Source organism: Marmota flaviventris, chromosome 11 (genome assembly GCF_047511675.1).
Source record: "Marmota flaviventris isolate mMarFla1 chromosome 11, mMarFla1.hap1, whole genome shotgun sequence".
Taxonomy (NCBI): Eukaryota; Metazoa; Chordata; class Mammalia; order Rodentia; family Sciuridae; genus Marmota; species Marmota flaviventris.
This window is the reverse complement of record NC_092508.1, coordinates 107,943,240-107,969,005: the sequence shown is the minus strand read 5'-3', so window position 1 is coordinate 107,969,005 and position 25,766 is coordinate 107,943,240. Positions and strand designations below refer to the sequence as shown.

At 34.0% G+C, this 25,766-nt stretch overlaps 1 protein-coding gene across 1 annotated transcript in view; it reads left to right on the top strand.

Moving 5' to 3' along the window:
* The window catches only part of Dpp10 (dipeptidyl peptidase like 10), a 623,123-nt gene that overhangs the window by 106,745 nt on the left and 490,612 nt on the right, over nt 1-25,766 (top strand). Inside the window, exon 2 of the mRNA XM_027954025.2 lies at nt 24,582-24,696. Coding sequence (XP_027809826.2) covers nt 24,582-24,696 — 115 coding nt within the window. The remainder of the gene's footprint in view (nt 1-24,581; nt 24,697-25,766) is intronic.

Here is a 25,766-nt window from a genome sequence, read left to right as displayed (position 1 = left end):
AGGAGAGAAGATGAGTGTGATGTGGACCAGGGCTGCTCACATGGGTTGTATGAATTAGGGCTGATCCACAAACTGCTTGTCACTAATTGCTACTTGAAAAGGAGCCTGGGCAGCATGTCATTCAGTTCACTTTTTTTTTTTTTTGTAGCAGAATTTTCTCAATTAACAAAATTAACAACATTGATTTAAATTTTACACAATCTTGTGATTGGAGTCCAACATTCTGGGTAGTGTTTTCCTAAAATATTGGAACACTAAGTTTTTGAGGATTCTCACTTTTTACACTTTTTTCACTATGCCCAATGGTTGTAGGTTGCTTGCCATACTAGTACTCTGTGAGTGCAGAGGGATAACTAGTGCTCAATGAAGTGCAGAGGGGTAAATAGTTTACAAGTTTCTGAATTTAGGCTTATATAGTTGTTGAGACAATAAAATGTTGATATGATGAAAAAAGTATTTTTAGTACCAACAGGCTCATAGTGTCCTGAGCTGTCATTCATAAGAGTCATAGACATGCTATTGAATAGATAAAAATGTATTACCATTTTATGGACAAAACCTTAAATTATATCTTGAACTTTCAGGCTTGCAGGTGAAAATATTGGTAACAATCCAGAAGATCATTTTATCCACTTAAGAAATTTATTCTTGGGACCTTGAATCTGAGGCTCAGGGATCCAAGCTCTTCCAAGGAGGATTGTGACATCTGAGACCCAGAGTTATACTCAGGGATTATGAAGCCATGAAACATATTCTACAAAGAATAAGTGAATGGTACTCTCTATAGTTCAATGGCCACCTTATAAGCCTTCTCACACTTAAAATTATGCTAATTAGACATACACTCATCCAGTAGTTTATACTGGAAAAATAATCAACTACAAAGCAAGATGTCACCTCCTTAGATGTTGATTTTTACATGTGTGTAGAAAAATTATATCACTGAAGAACTCTTTAGCTAACCTTGGACTATTGGTCTTTACTGTAAGATTTGAAAAAAGTTTTTTTTTTTTTTCTCATTATGTGCAATCTATTACAAAATTGTGTCCCTGGATTTTTGAGAGAGAATTGCTAACTATTTTACTCTTGTTTACATAGGCAGAATCATATGAGGGAATCCCTTAATGCTAACAAATCCATCTCTATGGTGAACTTCAGGTCATAGTCCTTATGTGATTTCTTTTGTGCTTATTTAAACATGACAATTTTATCCCTTCCTCCCCCAGAGTTATGTACAACTGAAATACCTGTATCTTTAAGATGTGTAAAGATTAACAAAATGGAGATACAACTGTAATTTTCTGCTCAAAAAAGTCTTGTACAGTGTGTGTGTGTGTGTGTGTGTGTGTCCCTTCTTTGGTCAGCTAGACCATGAAAAATAAGGTTAATTTTTTTTAAAAAAATTTATTTTATTGAGTTGCTTCTAAACAGTTCTGTTTCATCCCCAGACTTCAGTTTTTATCCCACTGTTCACTCTTAGAATACAGGGCAGGTTTTGCTTTATTTCAGTAGGAGCTAGAAATAAGTGCCTTTAATGAGGTGACTCCTTCCATTTCAGAACTGGGTGAGACTTTGATGTTTTTATGTCAGAGGAAGAAATAAGCTCTGTGCTTGCTGGTGTGTGTTCCATAGACTTATTTCCCCTTTCTATTTATACCAGTTATAAATGAGGCAGAATTCCCATAGAGGAGTTGTATCTGAGACACCACAGATACGAAAGCTTCCCAGAAAACAATGCTTCTTCCTTGGTGGAGCTAATAGATGCCATGCTGATAGATCCTGGTGTGCAAAGGAACACCCAGTGTGGTCTCTTTCTGTGTAATCACATGGGTCCACTGGAGATGGTGTGCCCATCTCATGAACAAAGCATTTCATTTTTAAAGAAGCACATACAGTCTAATAAATTTTATTGTTTTGTTACTGGTACTATGATGATGATGATGACGATGATGATGTTGGTGGTGATGATGATATTTTGCCCCATCAGTGCCCAGCAAGAAAAAGTACTCAACAAATATTAGATGATGGAATGAATACTTTAATCCACATAATATAATGCAAAGTACATAAATATATTTGATCAATATTCTATAAAAATCACTGGGTACCTTAAGACATTATAAAGTGAGGTGTGGAAAATTATCACTGAGCTTCATGATTTCAAAAGTAAGATACATCCATGACAAAATATTAAAAAGTATAAGGAGTTTTATAGGATAAGATAAATTTTTACAAATTCAAAATTTTTGACCCAGGAATAATTAAGTGTGGTGTTGATGTTTACATATGTCTTTCAAAATTATTGTTATTATTACATTAATAAGATCTAATTTTTTTCAGTATTTTTTGAAGAGGGGTTATGGAGGTGGTTTAAAAGAAAAGAAGTGCATCCAAAGTTCTACTTTTCTTTTGTTAAATATTCTTTATGATCAAGAAATAAATGGACTAACTTCATACTTATTTTTAAAAGAGTATTTTTGATAACTTGTGATATAGACTTTAAAAGAGTTAACAAGATAAATGCACATCAGAGAGAACTGCATGATAAAATTATTTCACACATTTTAAGTTCTTATTTTCCTCTCTGTATTTGAATATTATAATAAACTGGATATTACAATTTGTAAGTAAGCTAATTTTTATTGTTTTCTATTAGCCATAAAAGTATAATTAACATATAATAAAATGCACAAATTTTAGAGATACAATTTGATCAGTTTTCGCAAATGAATATAGTTATATAACCATAATTTTATCACATATAAAATAGTTTCATTGTTCAAAGTCTTTAGAAAATTTTACATTTTCTTCTATAAGTTTCATAGTTCAGCCCTTATATTAAAACCTATAACTCTTCAAAATTAATATTTTTACATGGCACATAGTTATGATTATCAATTACTATTTTCCATATGGGTGACCAACTTTCCCAGCATCATTTATTGAAAAAAAGTATCCCTTCCTCATTAAATTGCCTTGACCCCTCTGTTGGAAATCAATTAATTATTACTTGTGAATTATTTTTAACACTATATGCTTTTTTATTATCTACATATCTGTATTGGCCCAGTACCACATTGTTTTGACTTCTGTAGCAAGTCTTCAAATCAAGACGTTTGAGTTCTTTAACTTTCATTGTCCTTTACAAAACTGGCTAATCAAATATATATAATCAATATAGGTTCTTCTCATTTAAATATAAGTTTAGTATCAGATTCTCAACTTGTACAAAAAATTTATTATTTTGATGAAGATTATAGTGAATGTATAGATGTATATGGGAAGAAAAGGTATTTTAATATTGAGCATTCTTGATTGGTGAACATGGTATATTTCTCCATTTATAATGGTTACAATTATTTTGTGCAATGAGCAGGAATTTACAGAGAACCAGACTTGTACCTCTTTCATTAAAGTTATCCATAATTTTACTTTGTATTTTTGATACTATTGTGAATGCAAAACTTTTAAATTTTCCATTTTCTTAAGTTGTTTTATATATTTACATGGAATTGATATTTATTTATTTATAGTGGAGGTTTAACCCAGGGGTGCTTAATCACTGAGCTACATCCTCAGTCCTTCTTATTTTTTATTTTGAGCAGGGTTTGATTTTTAATGTGTTAAACAGATATCCTATGACCATGCTCTTAGATGCATTTCTTAGTTCTAAGACCTTTTTTTTTTTTCTGTATTTACTAGTATTTTCTGTGTAAACAATCTTGTCATCTTCAAACGAAGAAAATTTTATTTTTTGCTTTCTAATAACTGAAAGGCTAGTATAATTCATGTCATTTGTCTATATATGAAAAATGCATTTAATATTTATGGTGTCTTACCAACAGAAATTGATAATAATGCCTTTCTAAAGACCGTCTCTTTCATGTGGTGTTTAGAGTCAAGAGGTCTGCTTCTCGGGACTAGCCCTCATTGCAACTGTAGTATCTCATGCCATCTGTCTTTTTTTAAATTTTTCTTAAAATGTGACAGAGGCTGGTTAAATATCAAAGAAGCTTGACATCCTTTGTTTGGGGAAAGAAGATAATATATTATCTGAAGCTACTGTTTTAAACTAAAAGCATTTGCACATTTTGAGTTTTTGTGTCAGTCTCATTGGCAAAAACTACACTTCCTATCATGAACCTTATTTTCCAATTTGAGCAACAAAACAGTAACTCCTTCTTTAAATACAGACACTCTTTTTACCTCTTTACTCATATGTTTGAATTTTAAGAAAACAAATCCCAATCATCATACGGATCAAACTTCTGTATGTATTTATATACACCTGTCAAAAAAAAGTCAATCTAAATTAGACTTTTGATTATCCATTCATTTATGAATCCCATTCATGGACCTTTCTTGGATTAAATCTTGTAATCCACCCCTGGTTTCTCTAAGACCTCTTAGTAGCTCATGCTTTCGTAACAAAATCTCATTTCTGACCCTGCCTTATTTCTCAAATGTAAAAATAGTGCAGATTTTTATGTTTGTTTTTTTTTTCAGGCAGGTCACTCAATTACAGTATTCTGAATAATCTTTTGGAATCATTCAGTGCAACTATCACTACCTTAATGACTTCCAAATTTAACTCATAATCAGATTGAAATTAGTCAATGGAAACTTTGCAATATAGAGGGTTGCATGTTTCTATGGAAAATTTGGTTTAAATTCTAGCAGGTAGGAAGTAGAGTCTCTTCTGGTTGAGGGTGTTTTCAATGCACTGATAATAAAGTAATCATTTTTGATAACTTGCTTATTTATCTTATGTGTGAAACATATAATTTTATTGTAGGCTCTGATTATTTGAGGTTATTTTAAATCGGTGTCTCTGCTCAGGTTTAACTCAGTCTGAAGGATATTTTTGCCAGATAGGAAGGGGAAAAATAACTAGAATCATTTCTAATCAATCTGGTAATCTTCAAAATTGTTCATACATACATATAATATTTGGTTGTGATCATTTGTCAACTACAAACAAATTAACTATCACTTTTCTCTACAATATCAAATTCTTACATGGTTCTAAAGAAATAATTCTCAGAAGAAAGAATCAATACCAATTCCAGAAAAATACTGTGTAGTTTCTATATAATCTTGGCTATTAGTGATAGATAAAGCCAATTAATTTTTGGTGATAAAATGCAAATTGCTTTTACAATATGACTGTTTCCTGTAGCACTCTGATTTGTTTCAATTGGGCATGTTCCTGTTAAACCAATTCAACAGAGAGGACCCATCAGTTTATAAATTATGTATTATTTTGCAAAAATCCTATTTTTGTTCCTTTGTAATCTCTGAGCAGTCTCAGTATGTTAAAACATGACCTCGTCATCTAACCTGTCAGACTTTTAGGCATCAAGTAATTTCTCCTGCACTTTTAATTAACATCACATGATATCATCTGTAATGAAGAAGATATAGTACCAAATTGTGATAGAATAAAACAAAACTAGCTCTTGGATCAGTGAAAAGAGAAGTAAATGCGTTGTTTTTTGCATTGGAAGATGAACTCTCAGGATGTTGTTCAGAAGAGAGATGTTACCGCAACTGATGCAATGAGGAGAATATGTGAGGTAAATTGTAAGGTTTATAAACATGTCTCAAGATGCCATGTGAAGGAAGAAGCTTGGTTTAGAACCCAGGGGCAGAGGAATTTGTTTTTAATCCTTGTCAGATTCATTTATAGTTTGTCTTCCAGATCATTTCACTTTACTCTTCATTACCTTAGAATGTACAATTCTCCAAAATTGCAGCTATGTCTCATAATTTTCCCAAACTCTCAGCTTCCTGGTGTTTCTTACCCATTGTGTTTTACCAGCAGAAGTGTAGTTTTATAGTTAACTGTCATAATAGATGACTCTTTACTGCATGTCCATCCATGCTGCTTTTTGTTAAGGAGTTATGACTCATCTCATTTTAAGCAACAGCATTTGTTGAAGTGGGTCCTTTTCTGAACTCTCTGAATGAGGAGATCAAGTATTCAGGAACTGAGTCATCAGTTTAGGGTAATTGGCAGAGTAGACCCAAGGACCTGCACCTTAACACTGTAACACCTATGCCCTTAAGTTCTACAGCCTCTTACATCATGGAGAAAGTCTTTATTGTGCTTATTATCTTTGAAAAAGAAAACTTAACACCTACTACTTCATAAACTCAAAGAAACATTGCCTCTAATACTGGAATGTGATGTAGCTTACCATATATCCAAATGAGAACGAAAGACAGGATATAGGACTATTATCTCTGTGTTGATTTATTTTAAAAAGTCATTTCAGTATTAACATCTTGGAATGTGTACAGGTTACACTGATGACCTTTCTGCCTAGAGCTCCAATGGGAAAAGGCATCCCATTGTTAGATGAAATGCTTTTCATTTCAAGCATGTAAGCAGCACCACACTTGGTGGATTAAAGATCGATTGATCTCAGCAAGCAAAAAGGCATTGTTAAATTGGTAGTTCTCCTCTCTGTCTCTGGAAAAAGAGGAGCCTCTTCTCTGTTGCTCTAAACCCTTGCATCTAGGGCTACAACTGCTGCAAATAAAACCCAAGAACAACTGGGTTGTGGTTTCCAAGTGTAATTACATTATAGCTGCTTCTCTTTGCCTTATAGTCACATTTGCAATTTGTGATTAAACTATTAGTGCAAATGAAGAAATGATATATTGTGGTTAATGAAGCATTTTTCTGTTGTTTCAAAGTGTTCATTTTTTCCACAGAATAAGATATTTATGTTAATTTTTATGCATGCGATAGTTAGCATTCTATGTATTTTTTAGGGAAACTTTTGCATTAGCACTAATAAATAAACTGTTGAATTTTAAATCATGGTCTTTGCTTTACCTAATTTATTTATATTTACTTTTTTTATTACTGTAGGAGGAAACAGCCCCAGTGTTTTATTTTTATAATAAAATACTCTGAGAAAGAGTTATTATGGGTTCTGTTACTGGTATGCAAACATCATTAAAGTTTACACAGCAAAGGCTTTTAATAACATTTGGAGAGATTTTGGCTGATGCAGTTTGTACACTAATATGTCTGCTTCAAGATAAGATAAACTGGATTTTGTCCTGACGTGGATCCTGGAAAATACTGGTGTTATTTGTAAATGAAGATTTAGAAGCATTTAACTAAGCTTCTGTGTAAGGTGTACATACACAGACATGTCTTTTTTTACATTGAAATTTAAAAATATGATTTATCTTCCTGTGTCAGGTAGTCTGTAGAGTTTCAAGTGAAAAATAAGAGGACTGAGAATCTAAACAGTACTGACTCATTCTTAACAATGGCAACTGGAAGATGTTTGGAAATGAGAATGTAAGGGTTATGTGGAGGAGGGAAGTAAGCATGCAGGTCAGGGCTGGTGGCAGAGAGTTGAAAGAGAAGGAAGAAGATAAATATATTGATGAATACTTTTCTTATTAAATATGCTCATGCTCATTATTTTGAACGATCACTCTTCTGCTGTTGTGACTTCCTGTTAAGAATAATAAGACAGTGACAAAGTAGCCAATTTTGAGGTGCTTTTGATAACTAAGGAATCATAGTATGCAAATTTTTGGCAGGGCATTTCCCCGCCCACTGATGTGAATTTACTGCAATGAAGATGACCAGTGGCAGCCTATCATATTGAAGGTTTCTGCCTCTAGGTACAAGCACTATCTGAGTGGGTTAAGCATTCATGAATGTTAAATATTCTTAAATATTCAAGAGTAAAAATTGAAGTATGTAGTTATGATCTAGAAGAATTGATAAGTGTTTAATAATTTTATTTCTTCTATCCGGAAAAGCATAAAGTGTAGGACTGCAAACTCAGTATTCCTGAAACTATTATGTATATTAATAAAGATAACAATGGAGATGCAAGTCCCAGAGTATCAGAAATTGGGGAACATGAGAGCAATTGAAGCTTTCACCCAAATGGAAACAAATATTTAAATGAAAATTAATAGCTGAGTCATGTGGAATATGTCTATTTTATTCTGTGTTAAGAATAAACCTTAAGAAAATCTTACGAGAAATAGTGAAATCAGTGATATACGTATTGGAGTATTTAGTCTTGAAAGCATCCAAATTACAAGGTACCTTGTAATGTACAAGTTTCCTAGAAATGTACCCCAAATTAAGATTTAGTTGATAGGTAGATGAACTGATGGATTAATGGAAGCATGAGTATGTGCATATGTTTATATTTATATACGTACATATGTGCATGTAGATTCACAGAGGTGTTTGTGTATGTTTAGATATGGGTACATGGATTAATGAATATATGCATGAGTTATATAGGTGATGAAGCAAATATAGAAAACAATTCTAGAAGCTAGGTTTTAGTCACATGCCTATTCACTATGTGTTTCCCTCAATTTTTCTCTGTTTGAAATTTTCTTAATGAACTGTTTGATTAAAATAAAATACCCAAGAAAATGACCAAAAAGAATTCATAATGTTTATTATGGTAATACCAGTTGAAAATTAAATTATTCAAAAAAGGCATTTTGATAAAATCAGGGATCAAATAAGCAATGTTCGTCTGTGTTATGTCTCCAGTGTTCTTCTGACTTGTAAGAGCCCTTTACTGCATACCACACTTACTTGATCAAGAGTCCAGGTTGGGGCCTGAGGATATAGCTCAGTGCTACACTATTTGCCTAGCATGCATGAGTTCCTGGGTTTTATCTGCAGCAATGTGAAGGGGAAAAAAAAAGGGTCTGATTTTTATACACTTCTGATATAAAAGGAAATGTAGTTTGCAAATCCTTAGTAGAAATTTCCTTAAGTCCCATGATCTATGGCAAATCAGATATATAATAGCAATATTTAAATTCTGTTTCTGGACAAAGATACCTCTCTGCAGGGACTGGCTACAATCCTGCTGAATCATTTGAGACTACAGATGAAAGCATGAATTTGGGACTTCAACTACAGAAAGAAGGAGAACCAAGTTGAAATAACCTTCAAGCAGAAATGATTGTCTTAATCCCAAAATATCATTGATGCCAGATGAGTAAGAATTTCTTCAAGTTGATATATTTTTTGGGGAAAGATGTTCGTATTTTCCCCTAAATCATGGTGCATAAAAATCATGAATTTTCAATAATATTATTTCTCAAATTCTTGAGTGTTACTTGTGAGGGAAATTCTTCTTTCTGGCCACCAAAGAAAACTCTTCCTATGTCCCCTAAAAGGAAAGGAAGATAAGGCAGATCAACTCAACACTAGGCCTAGTAATTCTAGCTGGTCTTCCCAGCTCTCCACCTCTAATGCGCAGGAAGGGACTAGAGTTTGTTACAGGACCACAAATCAGGTGCTACCCCTTCTACATACCATTGCTTTCATCTCCCCTGGAGTAAATACTCAAGGTCATTAATCAAATATTATTCAATGTGAAGACATAAAATTTTTTACTTTATGCTTTACTAACCAACATAGCATATTGAATTTTCCTCATCACAAATTTCCAATAGCTAGCAAATTAATGGTGTGTATTGTTTTTTCTCTTTAAATATTGGATGAAGCACAGTTCTGCTTTAAACAGGATCATGACAGCTGTCTCCAGGAACAATTTTTTATGGCCAATGTATTAATATTTAGTCATATACAGATTTTTTTTCTCCTACTACCTTAAATGATGGATGTGTTGATGCTAAGCCCCTTCATCAATAAGAATAACTACTACTGGGAAACTTTTGTGAGTTATATAGCCATGAGAATTTCAGAACCGATCTTTTATGACGATGAAGTGGTCACTGACCAGATCCTCATTGTAGACTCATTACTTTTCAACACATTCATCAATACAAAGGCCTTGAGGTTGGCTGGATTTTATGGATGTATAGCCCTGTGCCACTGTGCACTCTCTAAAAATCCATTACATAATATAGACTATGTTTTCCCAAGCTTAAGACTAGGGAAATTGATTGCCTTTCCTGTACGTTTATGTAATCAGAAAAACCTAGAACTGGAAAGTATTTTAAGGGGTCATCCAGGTTAAACACTTGCTTCCTTATGGAATTTTCCTTAAACTATCCCACACAGGCAGCATCGGGTTCTGTTCTAAAATATTTCTAGGAGAAATTCTTGAGTTCAGTATTGTCAAGTGACTACTCTGATTTTCTTTAGTGCTGTTTAAGCTATTATTCATGTAAACTCCGTAGAAATGAATGCCTCCTAGTAACATCTTTATCCATACATGTAGAAAAATAAATAACATCATGTAAAACCAGTTAAACTTTCTCTTGGTCGTTTTTACTTAGAATATACAGTCTGAATTCTTTTGCTCTTATTTAAAAACAACATTCTTTAAACTTTCATTTTACCCCTAAATAGTAGTAAAAAGGAGCCCAAATATTCAAGAAAATCTACTTCTTGAAATATCTTTGGGATCTAAATTTTAGTCTTTACAATGTAGCCTGTAGTTTTTAACATACTACGCCATTTTGAATCCATGCTTACTTTTAAACACCATATTTTAAGTTATTAGAACACTTCTACACATCAAGTATTTAAGTAAAATGGATTTGCTGTGAACAGACTTTGGATTTATTCTACAGCTTACTATCTACTTGCTGTGCTGCTATTTTCTCTAAAGTGTTGAGTGTCCAAATTTGGAGTGCATAGTCTCAGTGGATCACAAGCATAATAACAGTCCTGAGTCATTTAATGGGGGATGTTCACAGAAATGCAACTTATTTCTTGTTTGAAAACCACAGAGTGAACCTGTACAAACCTAGATTGCACAGAAATTAAACACCTCAGCTATATGTTATATATAAATGTTATAGCCTAGTGTGTGTAGGGTCTAGCTCAACAAACTAACATGAGATTAAATAAATACAAGAGAAAAATGATGTCATCAAGACACCTGAAAAATATGAGCTGCTGCTGGCATAACAGAATATAGACTTAGATATTTGTAGTAAACTATTTAAGGTAGAGGGAGTACACTCTAAACTAAAGATAAAAAAGAATAGTAACTACATAAACCAGTAACAGTTATTTATTATCATTATCCTTATCAGGAATTATGTACTATACATGATTACATGTGCTATACTTCTTTACAATTGACACTGTCACTAGACAATAGGGATTTGATCCTGTGGGTCACCATTGCATATGTGGTCTATCACTGACCAAAATGTCATCATGTGGTGCATAAGTGTATATTATCATTGTTGATGTTGATATTTTATCAAAAATTGTTCCCTGTAACTGTGAAACATGGTTATCAAATTAAAACACTTTTACTGAGGGTCTAAGAATTCTCCAGTGATATTAGGATGTGCTATTACTCAATACTCTATTGAAAATATTGGGTGAAAATCCTTGAAATGTGTGTGTTGTGAAAGTTTGAAAGGCAGGTGAATGCCAAGGTCAAGCTATCACTCAGCCAAGTCAACCAGCTGGACACCCACATTTCTCATAACATCCCATTTACTTTGATGGATTCACTGAAGTACAAGTCCTGGCATTCAGCTTTGGGGCACAGATACTTTGATGTTTGTAAACACATTAAATGGATCCATCTCGTGGGTACAGATTCACATTAACCAAGGACACAGAGACTAGCAAATAAACCAAACTGCCAAAGTGTAAATTGATAAAGAAAAGAAAAACAATCTTGCAGCCTGTAGGACATGGGTCAGTATGGTCAGGCTCTTTTGTTCCATTGACAAGTGTTTTGGAGAAGCAAAATGAACAACTGGAAGTTGCTCAGTGTACATGAAAGTAGAGTGAGGTTATATGATTTTTAAAAAATATTTTTTAGTTATAGTTGGACACAATACCTCTATTTTATTTATTTATTGTGTGGTGCTGAGGATTGAACCCAGCACCTCACAGTGCAAGGCGAGTGCTCTACTGCTGAGCCACAACCCCAGCCCCAAGGTTATATGATTTTAATCTTAGAATCTTTAGTGGTATGAACTTAATATTTTCTTAGACACTCATTTCAATGAAGATTTGTATGTCATGGGACTCAGAGTGAGGGATAGCCCGGAGGGCACTGCTGATGGTTTCCTTTTCTGATTGCTGCATGGCTTCTTTGGAAATGTCAAGATAATCATGGCATAGGCTTCATGTTTCTCTGTGGATTGGGACCTGTGCTATTTCATATGGTTCAACTCGAGGGAGGTAGTGCTTTCTTTTATTTTCCAAATTCATTGTTAAACCACCAGGTAATGCAGTTGATCTTTTGGTAAGGAAAAATGAAGGGAATTACGTTCAGCTCTTCGAAAACTGTAGAATTCAATCATGCAGGGTAGCAATAGAGGAATTCATCTCTTACGTGGAAAGACAGGTACAATGGGTATTAGTTGGTGATTTTAAAAGGAAGAAAAAGAGGGACAGACAGTGCATGGTAAGGTGAGGTTCATATCTCCTGAGAGATTCTATGCAAGTTCATACACAATCTATGCTTCAGTTTGGATATGGTTTGTCCCCACCTAAACTTATGCTGAGGCATGATGACCAAGGTAAACAGGTTATTTAAGAAGGGTTAATGCTTTCCCTGTAGGAGTGCTCTCTTGCTCTGGCAGGACTGGACTGTTTCCCTGAGAGTGGGTTTGTTAGAGAGCAAGTCTTGCACCTGCCATCAGCTTCTCTCTACCACATGCTCTTCTGCCCCTGCTGTCTTCCCCTTTCTGTTTTTCCAACGCCGTTTGACCCTCCATGAAGCCCTCTCTGGAAGCCAATCAGAGTCTGGCACTATACTCTAAGACCTCCAGAACTTTTAGCTAAATACGTATCTTTAAAAAAGTCCCCAGCCTCAGGTATTTTTATAGTGGTCATACAAAATTTGGTAAGTATCGGAGAACTCAGAATCCACATAAATATTTGTAACTTCTGTTTTTGCAGAAGGGTCAAACTGAGACTATAGACATTCACCTCCTGCTTTGCACATTCTTGTTTTTCCCTGAAAGCCAAACTAAAGGGATAATAAGGCAAACAAAAGCAATCCTCTAACATTAAAAAAAAGAAGAAAGAAATTTTTATTGAAAAAGAAGCTTTCTATCTCATTATTAGTCGTGCTTTATGCCACATATTCCCAACCTATTCAATTAAATTTTTTGGTCAAAGCTATAGGCTAGCAGAGGAAACACATGACATTGAACAATCAGATGCAATTTGGCAAGTACCACCAGAGCAGTGAGCCAAGCCTCTATGAGCAGACTCAGGAGGAGACCTCATCCAGGCTTGGGGAAATCACTGAATGATTTTGGATAGGTGATTTTTAAACCCAGACCCAAAACACAGTCACAGTGTGGTGAACATGCATGAACTGGTAGGTTGATCTATGACAGAAATATGCTTCTGGTTTTACAGATGATTTATTTGTGAAATAAATGTTACAATTCTACTACAGACCAGGCATTTAGCATTGCAGATACAGGAAACAAGGTAAAAAAGATTCCGCTAGTGTGGAGTTCATATTCTAGCAGGCAGATTAGCATTTGTAAGTTTACATCTGGAAGGACTTTCTCTCTTAGTTTTTGCTTTTGGAGAAAGGGAATTTCCAAAATGACTTTCTTTTTTAATTTGCTTTTAAAAATCTCTTGAAAAGCATAACAAAATGAAAAATGATTACGTCCACATGGGTAAGCTTATTAATTGTGACTATCCCTATGGAAGTTTTGTACCTATATATCTTATGATGGAGAAAGAAACCCACAATTGGGGTGAGACAACTATTAAACATCAGCAACCTCTCAGAATACTTTTGTTATGCTAAGAGAATCACCACAGAATCAATCAATGTTTCTCATGTGGCCAAGCAGTGATGATTTTACAGGAATTTAGTTATCTCTTCCTGGCAGATGGGTTGTCACTCCCTGTCCCTTACTCCCTCAGGTACACACAAGGTGGAGAGAATTTTGTTTTCGTCTCCTGGGAATGAAAGTACAGAAGGATAAAAAATAAATACAGAACAAAAGAATACTCCAACTTAGATTTAAACAGCCATTAATCTAATATCTCAGGCAAAATGAATCTTTGGAGCAAAGCTCTTTTTGAAATGTGTGGGGAATGGTCTATTTAAAAATTGATGTGCTAAGGGGGACAGTCTAGGGACTGCTGCAGATACTGGCTACTCTGTTCACAAAGGCTCAGGAAAAAGAAGGCTCTCTTCAGCAGATGAATAGCAACATTGACTGTCTTTGAGGCCAGTAATTGCCTTATTCCTCCATACAAAAATTTCAGCCAGAGGAATCCTCCTTTAAGCAGAGCACAAATGATGTGGTACATGCTTAGACAGATAAAGTGTAACTTACCTTGGGCTTATTTAATTATTCCTGGTCCATGGACTTTCTGGAAAAAATAACCAGAATACAGAATACTACCTTATTACAGATTTAAATAAAAGGGTCATACCTCTGTTAACTTCTTTTTTCTTAATCGCATAATGTGCTATGCATAGTATATATGTGTTAAAATTGGCTATTAACCAACAGAATAGTAGAAAGGTTAACACACATATTCTTAAAATTTATAATTAAAAGGAGCATGAAATCCTGATTGTAACAGAGGAAATGTAATTTATTATTTCTTTCCTTTTTAAATACCTGTATGGTTACATATTAACATTTTAATGGCAAAAGCAATAAAAATAATTAAAAGCACATTTAGTTCCTGTTCTGCCCCATTTCGTTAATTTGTACTCGTTATTTTTTCTTGTGAAGGAAAAGTTATAAAATTGATATCTTACCCGCAGCTACCTCTTTATGATATTAAATTTCTATATATAAAAATGGTATTAGGAAAATATTCTCCTACACAAATACTATGCTTAAACTTAAAATAATAAGAGACTATATCTCTATCTCTCCTATTTAAAGGGCAGCATTGAAATTTTTACAATAAATGCTTAATTTTCAAAGTTTTTTATATTTATTTCTTTTAGAGTTCATTGTTCCTCATAGATGCTCACCAAATAAATGTATGGAGAAAATCATGTTTTTATTTATGTAAATTGTCTGTTTCTATTTCAATATGGGTTTTAACTCTGGACAAAGCCCAAGTTCTTTGGCTGAAATAACTCTTCCTAGCCACCAACTTTCCTGTGGCAACACTTCCTGAAAATGGGCACCTGCTTAACCTAACTGAGCTGGTTTTCGGCTTGGGAGCAGTGATGACTGAGAAGAAGGCAGTTAGTTAAGATAAGGAGACCGGGTAAATTGCCAAATTTTCCCCCAGATGCTCAGCAGCAACTAAAGGTCAGTTGTGTTATGAAGGGCAAATTAATAATGCTGGCCTTGAACTTCACTTGAAGCTGCAGCGATACTTGCTCTTTTCAAGCAGCTGTATTTTGCTTAACCTTTGTTTGGAATCTTAATTTGACTCCTGGGCAATTACAACCTTTAGCACCAGAAAAAGAAACACATTAAACACATCTTGAAGAGATAGTGGGGAGTGGGGGCTCCCTTTGACCTGGGGTGACATTTGTCCATCTTTTATATCTAACCTTCTTTTTATCTAGATTTCTAACTGAGGAAGGGCCAGAATAGAATTAATCTTCCCCATATTTAACATTTAACACCAGGGCTGATCTCTCTTCCCTAGATTCCTTTCACATTTAACAACTTGCACCACAATGTTGAGTGTTTTAAAAACATTTTATTTTCTCTTTTGTTCCTCTATTGTCTAATGAAATTCTACTCTTCCCCAATAGATTGGCCTTTACTGGCGGCAATTAGTTCATCTGGAGTCCTTACCTTCTGTCTTCCCACCTTTCTTTCTCTTTTCTTTCCTTCCATCCATTTAATATCTGGACATCTCCTTGAACAATAAACTGAAGCCATCCTTTTACAATGAGGCTAGTTTGTTAAATATTAGTTAGGGCATGCATAGAAGAGAATATATGTGCAGCCCGTTCATCTCCTGAAATCAAATTTTAAGATAATTGGCTTCTTAGCAATTTATACTGGTTAACCATCCCCAGAATTTTAGGGTTATATTTCCAATTTGTAGATCTCTGACATTCCTTTAGTGTTCTTTGAACCACAAAGATATAGCATTTGAGATGGCTTAAGAACTGCACTCTTAGAATGTGTTTCTCTGTAGATTTCAGGTGAAGATAATTACTTCATCTCTGAGTCCACATGTTGCTGAGATACATCCTTATTCTCTATTCAGAACATAAAGTTGAACACAGTGGTTTACTCCACATATTTTCAGAATACATAATATGTGCTTTACCAAGTGCTAGGGATGCAAGGATGGGTATGAATTAGTTTCTGTCCAGGAGAAACTCAGTTCAGACTTAAAGATGATTATAAATATAGTAAGTATAAAGGAAGATTAATAATCCTGATAATATATTTTAGGCATGAATAATTAGGTTTATAATTATGCTTGCATAGATTAAGTCAATTAATTGTGTATGTAACAGAGCTAGTAAGTAGATAAATGGAGAATGAACTTTGGGTATACTGACTCCCAAACCTCTAAGCCATAATGTGTTCACCAAATTCATGTGATTCTGAAATGGATCATTTTAGCTGTTCCAGAACTAATCTCTATGGTAGAGGACTTAATCTCTATGTTGAAGGTTTTCAAACTTTCTTGTGCACAGGAATCATCTGCAGTTTGTTAAAACAAAGATTTCTCAGCTCCTCCCCAGAAACTCAATAGGTCTGGGTTGGGGATAAATAATTTGCATCTGTACAACCCCACAGGTGACCCCAGAGTTGAATAGCACTGATCTCAGGGAATGCATTTCAAACTTCAGTATGCAGCAGAATCACCTGGAAAGCTTATTAAAATAAATTGTTGGGTCTGCTCAGGCCCAGGAAATTCAGAAGCTCTGGGATAGACTGAGTCATTTTTATATCAAACAGCTTTCAAATGATGCTGAATGTGGTGGGTATTCATGGCCTACATGAAGGTAAGGAACCATTTAAATGGGTAGATAGAAACAAGCTATCAAGAATCCAGATCTGAAAGATGTAAATCCTTGGATCAAGTTTTAGATGCTACCTCATAGCATGGCATTCTCTCAGCAAAGCTGAACAAGAGCAGGCACCTGAATAGTACGAATCTGAGGGGCATGTTAAGAATTGGTAGATGCTATAAATAGCAACTGATATTAACATTTATATATACACAGAAGATAGTATTTTCTTTTTTATGATTTTTTTTTCTATGCATCCTCTTATTAACATCAACATATAAAGTTGATAGAAAATTTGAATGATACAAAAAGTATCACTGAGATCACTATATGTGGTATTCACAAAGAGAAATGAGGTGGTTAAGGGTTAAGGTCTGAGAAACTCCACATGTGAGAGATATTAGAGAAGTGATTGAAAATAGAGGATATATAACAAGAAAGTGTGGTGTCAGAGAAACAAGAGAAAGCCCTCCCGAAAGGTTTGCGCAGCAAGCAGATTGGTAATAGAATGTAGTGGAAAAAAACTGACACCCTTATTTAGTTAGTACCATGTCTTATTGAAATGTTGTATGCAATTTCAATTGCCCTTTCTTTCAGAAAAGGTGTGGTGAGAAAGTAGAAACCAAAATATAAATCTGCCTATTTATGTTTCTGGTCATGTAACTTTTTTTCTTTAAAATACAGTTTGCTTCTCATCTTTTCCTAAATACCATATATTTTTTTTTTTATTAGCATGGATTTATATTTTTATTTATTGAGTGCTGGAGATCAAGCCCAGGGCCTGGCACATGCTTACCATGTTCTCTACCACTAAATTATTTCCTGTTGCTTTTACTGTGCCAGGGTGTAGCATTTACAAACAAAAATGCCATGAAACTTTCTACCTTCTCTATTGTGACTTTTTTTTTTTTTTTTGAGGGGGATGTACTGGGGCTTGAACCCCGGGATGCACAACCAGTGAGCCATCCCCTGCCAGTTTTCGTATTTTATTTAGAGTCAGGATCTCACTGAGATGCTTAGGGCCTCACTAAGTTGCTGAGGTTGGCTTTGAACTCTTGATCCGATCCTCCTGCCTCAGCCTCCCAAGCCACTGGCTTTTTCTCAAGTAGACATTCACTTGGTTGCTGCAGATACTTACCAGTTACCAGAGCTCACGTGAGGCTCTGTAAATTAGTTGTTGGTTATTTATTTGATGTGTCTGTGAAGGAAGGAGGGCCTGAGATTCCTAGTTTGCTTCCTTTCTCACACCAGACCTCCTTATTTGTATTTTAAAAATAGTTTTAGTTGCTTTTTGAAACCATAATTATATTCAGAATCATAGATGCTTACTTATGCTTACTTACCCCTAAACCAGACCTCTAAGACATGACATGAGAAATGTAAAACTAATACTACATACTGTATTGATGATAGCTGTCATCTTTGTTTTTAATTTAATGGTAATTCTCTAGGATCGTGTCACCAACAATCACATAAAGGGAACTGGCCAACTGTCAAATTACTAACTTAAGGTTTTCAAAGTCAAACTGGATAAACATTTTCTAATTATGCCATAAAAGCATATTTCAAAGATTTAGTGTTTATTCCAGGTATCTTTTTTTTAAGAGAGAGAGAGAGAGAAATTTTTAATATTTATTTTTTAGTTTTAGGTGGACACAACATCTTTATTTGTATGTGGTGCTGAGGATCAAACCCAGCGCCCCGCGCATTCCAGGTTAGCAGGCTACCACTTGAGCCACATCCCCAGCCCTTAGGTATCTTTTATAAAGTCTTAATTTGAAAATTCTGCACTTCTGTAATGTCATGAGACAATTTAGAAAATTTGAAATTATTTTTATTTTGTTTTCAGATTAAGTATGAATGTCTTTGGACTATTTATGAACTATCAATAATTGAAAATTGTATTGTTGAAAATGTGAAAACTCAGTAAAATAAAAATAAATGAAAAATAATTCAAAATTTTTAGCTATTAAACAGGAAATGAATTGATAGGAATATTTTGTTTCATTTTAAAAAATGAGGAATTTTATCAAATGTGTCCTAGAAAAGATTGAGTCTGTGTTTGTGAAGAATTAAGTAGATCAGAAGGGTATTGAAGCAAAAGAGTAAGTACGGGAATGAGGAAAACAAGTGAAGAATAAGTTTTTGGATAACTGGTGTGATGATGTTGAGAAACAGGCTAAAGAATTCCTACAATGAGTGCTAACACTCACTGAAGATCTAGTACATCTTTTAAAGCCTGAATGAAGATATTTTAAAAAAAACTTTTCAGTGCTTCTTAGACATGTGGTTGAAGAAAATATATTTGTATTAACACACCCACAATCAATTTAAAAACATAATTTCAACATCTCACTGATTTTTTCTTTTAAATTTTTTTTTCTAAATATCAACACTTAGAGATTTTTTTTTCAATGTAGAAGGACTGTATTTCTTCCGGGACAGATATGGCAGATGAATGCATCATTGTTTTCCAAAAGAAAGTATAAATGGATTATGATTAAAATTAAAATAAGCAAATCTGGATGCTCTGTATATTACCTTATTTTTAGAGAAAACAAATCTGATGGTTAAGCTTTTTTTCCTTATTTGCTAAATGAAATGACATAGAAACCTTGCTCGTCATATTTTGTTGTTGTTTTTATTCCTTTTTATTATGAATTCTGGTACCATTCTCTTTCCACCTGGAGAAATTAAAAATTCCATGGGATTTTTATAAACTATCTTCATAGTAGTCAGGCTTTTCCTATAAACTCAACTTCTCTGAAGAGTGTTGAATAATTTGATTGGCAATAGATATAATATGAATAGCTAGGTTATAGATCCATTTTGGTTTGGTCAGTAACATTAATGTGGTTTTCATCAATCACAGTACTAAACATAATCTGAAATTGAAGGGAAATATAGTCATAGGGCTGCTCAGCTATAGGGATACATACTAAAATTTGTGTCCCTCTCCAACTTTGTTACTGGGCAAGCATCATAAATTATACTTACATAAACCTATATGATATAAATTCCTATACACCTAGGCTGTATCTACCATGTTATAGGTAATTTGTTATTGACCTAAACATCATCATTCAGTGCATGGGTTATATCTCAACTGATGCCTTCACCAATTAGAGAACTAATTTACAAAAGTAGTACTGCATATGGGTATTTATAGTATTTGTTCTTAAAACTCCCAAACTCTCTGATATCATAACACAACACTGACTCTCTTCTGCATCTATAACATCTAGATGTGGGACTCTGTACATATTTCACATCTTAGGCTGCCACACAGCATCATACATTTTCTGTGGCCTGCAAGGTGCAATTGATTGCTTTCAGATGTTGAGTGATAGAAGATCATCAAAAAGCAAATTGATCATGACTACTTTCCCCAGAAATAGAGGTTATCATTGAATGAGGTTGTCTTTTCAAGAGGGAGCTTGAAGAATGGAAACAATTTCAGAATTCAAGCATCAGATGAATAATGCTAAAAATAATTGCAGTTGACTTAATCTTAAGCAATTAATCACAATTAAAAAGTTTGCTGTCATTATGTATTTAACCAATGGTCCTGAATTTCTACATACCTTCCTATCTTTGTTTTTACCACATAATTAATTGGGTAATTTTTTTCTAGGTATCTCTTCTAAGAATCTGAGATCGTTAAGTGGTCTCAGGAATCAAAGTTGTCTAAAAAGCAATTCTTATTTTAAGAAGTTAATAACTAAAACAGGGATGTGATGAATTATTGTACATGATTTTAATAGCAATTACTACACCACCACCATTAGCATAATGTTGCTATCATTCATTCATTTCATTGTCATTCAGTCAATGATATTTTATGATCTGAGAAATAAGTCTGTGAGGTGATAGGAACATAGAAAAGAACAAAATGAACTAGGTTACTAAAATTGTGAGGTCCCCCGAAGCAAATAAAATAAACATTTAAAGAGATTACTGTATATTATTAAGATGAATGTCAAATAAAACATATGTATGGTATACTCCAAATATATATACATGAATATTATGGAATATTTAATATATTATACAATATATAATGAATAAAATAAAGCTGAATGCAAATATAGAAGGAGACAAGGCCTCTTATGTTAGAAAAATTAGTCAGACAAGACTTCCCTGAGACAGGAGCACTAGGGAGGAGCCTTGAATGATGAAAAAGAGTAACTCTCACCGAGTATATTGAAGGAGAACAAAGAACTTAACAAGTAGTGAACTTTCTTATTGCATACTGTGGTATGGACTTTATATGACTTTAATCCTCACAATATTTAAAAATAATATTCCAGTTACTCAGATTTTTTTAATAAAGCAAACTGAGGCTTAGAAATATCTTTGCAATCTTACAGCTATTAAATAGCAGAGTGGGATCATGTCTATTGTTACAATGGACTTTCAGGAAGAAAAATCATGTCTGGCTTACATAATTGGGAAAGACTCCCAGGGGAAGAGACACATGAGCAGAATGTGGAATGATTGACAAGGTCAATAATTAGATGTATATGAAAAATGTATCGGTTTTTGTCACTGTGAGAAAATATCTAAGTGAACAACATATAAGATGGACAGGTTTATTTTGGTTCATGGTTTCAGAGCCTTCAGTTTAAAACCACTTGGTACTAATGTCTTTGGGCCTGTGGCTAAGTACATCATGGTGGGGATCATGTGGCAGAGGAAATAGATTGCCAAGAAGGGGCTGGGCATGCCGCCAGTGACCTAACTTCCTTCCACTAGGCTCCACCTCTTAAAGGTCCTACCACCTTCCAATAGTACCACATAGGCAGTCAATCAAGCCTTTAACATATGGGCCTTTGGGGGACATTCAAGATGTAGACTATAACAAAAGGGATTGGATGAAACCAAATTAGAAATGGAATGGTGATATGAATGTCATTTGAAACTCCTGAAGCAAATCTAGGGAATGGTAATCAGATAGTATGGGGTTACAAGTTCTTTCTCCAAAGGAGACAATGCTGAAGTTTAGATAAAGACAATTACTTGTCTAGACTCACACGTTTGTGTTTGATCATTTACATGGGGTGAAATGTAAAAGGACTTTAGAGAATAAAATCACATAATGAAAGCGTGCTTTTGAAATATTATTGTAGTATACAATGTAAGAGGATGGAAATGACAGAATCATTCTGAGAGATCAGCAAGTCAGCAATCATTAAACAGGGACTTCTACATGCCGTAGGCATTTATGAGTCATTTTAGAGAAGCCATTCATTTTTATGCAAATCACCTTATGAACAGAAAAATTCTTCTCATTCAAACACATCTTCTTATTTTTAAAATGATATACTTCCATAGGTGGCTATGACTGTGAAAATATTAATTTATTTGAAATAATTACCAAATTTAGAGTATCACTGTAAATTTTCTAAGGTATTGTGCCACTATATGGTTCCAAATAATTCATTGATTTATTGATTTATTAATTCACTTATTTGAGAAATATTTATCTTTAGACAAAGAATATTATATTAGTTAAGATTATAGTCTCTTTGTAGCCAGACTTTATGGACAGGACCCCTATCTCTCCCATTTGTTAACTATAAGCAGATAGTAATTAATGTTTCTAAATCCCATTTTTTTCTCATTTGCAAGTCTGTCAAAATAATAATAATCTCATAGGATTATTTTGAGGATTATGTGATATTGTGAATATGAAATACTTAGTAAAATGCCAGGCATACAGTAAGATATCTAAATCCCTGTGTTAGACAACATTTCAGACATTACATGGTATTATCATATTCAAACATTGGAATACACAGTCAGAAGTCATTTCTCTGCAGGTCTATCAGTAGTTACAGTGGCAGTGCATAAAGATCAGAATCGTAGATTAGAATCTGTGATTTTTTTCTTCTTGATTCTTTTACTGGAATGAAAAGTCTGTTATAATTGCTAAATTCCTATTATTTTTCCTTGAACTGTGAAACAATAGAACCTGTTTAGAGTTACTAAGAAAGTGTTTATTGTTCTTGGCTCAGATGCCCACATGATGTTGGTCCCTGCCCCTCTTTTACTCTCTTAGATCTTAATCAGTGTTTCACCATTTTCAGAGCCATTGGTGACTTTGATTCACAACAGCAACCCTCCTACTTTTATTCTGGCTTACAAGGATCCTTGATATAGGGTGTTACTGTGGGGAATCAAGGAGAATCAAGCACACATCTTCTGATGAAGGAACTCAAAAGTTTCTGCAAGAATTCCTCATTCCAGATAAGGGTATATGATCATAAGACAACTGTGGCTTGACATGAAGTTGCTACTCTAAACCTAAGAATTTGGGAAAGCCACTTTCTTTATTTGTATGGAAAATATGAATGAAAATTATAAACAAAGTACAAGAGGAATAGAGGTGTTAGAAAATAAACACTATTTGAAATTAGGTGTAGAGTGAGTCATTAAAAAAAAAATAACAATGCAATTGACCTTTACTAGATTTAGTTCATCAGAATGAAAGACAAACTGTGGTTGATGAGAGAAGGGGGACCCCAAACAAAAACTCCTCTGCTCAGATTCTTCTTGTTTTATTGAATTATTTCAATTTCATATCTTTATGACAGAATTCAATGCCAAAATCACTAGGTGAAAATTGGCAACAATATTTTAATCTGTGAGTCACAGGAAGACATTTACAAACTATTAAAATGTTTCTATCCTGTTAATCTTAGTTTAAATCAAAGCTGTTCTGTGGCTTCTTGTATGATTATTGCACACATAGTGAACTAAACACCTTCATGTTTTTCCCAGAATGAAGTAGCTACTTCTAATTAAAGAAAATTTTGCCTGGAAAGGATGTAGAGTTTGGGGAATGGAGTAGGAAGAAAGATATGAAATACTCATTGTTTTTAAACAATATTGAAAAAAAACCTGACCTTCATATTAAATCAATGTTGTCCGGTGCTTTGCTTTGGTGAACTGTGGTTATATATTTCCTTTCAACAGAATAGAGCAGAGATCCATTGAAAAATGAAAATCCTTATTGCATACATTGTGAGAGGTATTCAAGTTTATCTTTCCCCATCCATCTTACCTCCTTGCCAATATCATGTGTATTGCCCACTGAGACAACAGCATCAATATTGATAGAGAAGCACTTATTTAATCTAGTTACTATGTCTTGTTGGTTTTTATGAATGGTGGGGATGTTTAAAAAGAACCTGCTGTGTTGATCAATGAGCACTGTTGTGCTGTGAGGAGCATTTGGGGTGATTTCCCCATTTCTAATCTTTTCCCCTATCCACTTAGAAAAGTAGTTGACTGTGCTTCAAAAACAGTTGTATTTAAATCTATTGTGGGTTTCATTGTAGCATGGATAAATGTAAATTGACTCACTTTATTTCCATAATTATTTTGCAGAATATTTTGGCTATCATCCTGGTGTTTACAGTCAATTCATTCAAACACCAGATATATTTTCGACAGTAGGCATTAAGTTCTGATGGGTTATCTTCAGAGAAATCCGATTGCCCCCCCAAAAGATAGCCATTTATAATATATGCACCTTTGAATAATTAAATGAGTTACCAAAGAGGAAATGGATTCTAATCAGCACTCAAACTGTGATTGTGCCATGCACTGAATCATTCCTTTATGAATATATTTCTCTTGGAGCATGTATAATTATGAAATTTCTTTTTTTTTCTATCTCGGTAGGAACTGGGAAGTAACAGCCCTCCACAGAGAAACTGGAAGGGAATTGCTATTGCCCTGCTGGTGATTTTAGTTGTATGCTCACTCATCACTATGTCAGTCATCCTCTTAACCCCAGGTAATCTGTCTTTATTCCTCTCTTATGATGGTATTGTGGATGATAATTTCACATTCAAATGCCTTAAAAGGGTAGCAATATGTGGTATCTGAGGACACATTAGCATTGGATGGATTTTTTTAAAAAAGCATAATCAGACATTTTGCAAATGGCACAGTAATTTTGAAGTTCAAATATCATGCAGATTTTTTTGGAAACTGAAAATGTAAAATATATAAATTGAGAATGCCAAGGAGGTCTTTAGTCTCTGTTGCTACTTAGAGAATTATTATGTTTGTCAGTTTTCTAAACGTATGAGACATTTGACTTTTAGTGTGGGTTGAAGATGAGGGAGTGGAGTCTAGAAATGTCTGTCTGTGGATAATAACCCATTTTTTTAGAAATGGAAAGAGAGGATTTGACAAATAGAATATCAAATTTTTAAAAAATAACAACTGACTTCTCTAAATGCAGGTATCTCTGTATCTCTTCCTCTGTCTTATTTTTCTTTTTCTTTTTTTCCTGAAGATTTTAAATTCTGTGTTTTATTCCTACTAAAGAATTTCTCTAAATTGCCCTTGCAATGATCTTTGGACTGTGTTCTTCAGATTAAAGAGTTTAACATGAATATAGAAGTTACGAATCAACTTAATTCTTCCATGGGTACTATTTCAAATCACAAGAGTTTTACTACTATTTAATAGGTGTTAACAAGGAAGGCAGAGAGAAATTCCCTGAACTGTCTTCCAGAAACAGATAAATCTGGCAGATTGCTATGACCTACCCAATTGCCTTCTTCAAAGATTCAATGTCCACATATGGTTCAGTATTATGAAAAACAGTCATTTCCACAATAAGATTGATCTACTCCAAAAATTAACTGATAGTTTAAAGTTGTAGCTTGTTGTTGAATGCTGTTTATTTACACCTCAGTTCCTGGCTTTGTTATTATATAAGCTCCTTAAACACACTGTGCGTATTTTCCGAAGTACAAAATGTGATTAACAACAGCTCTTTTTCAGAGTCATTTAGTCAAGTAATTACAGTGACTAATTATACAAATGGCAGTTATTGATTGTTCCAATGTGGTG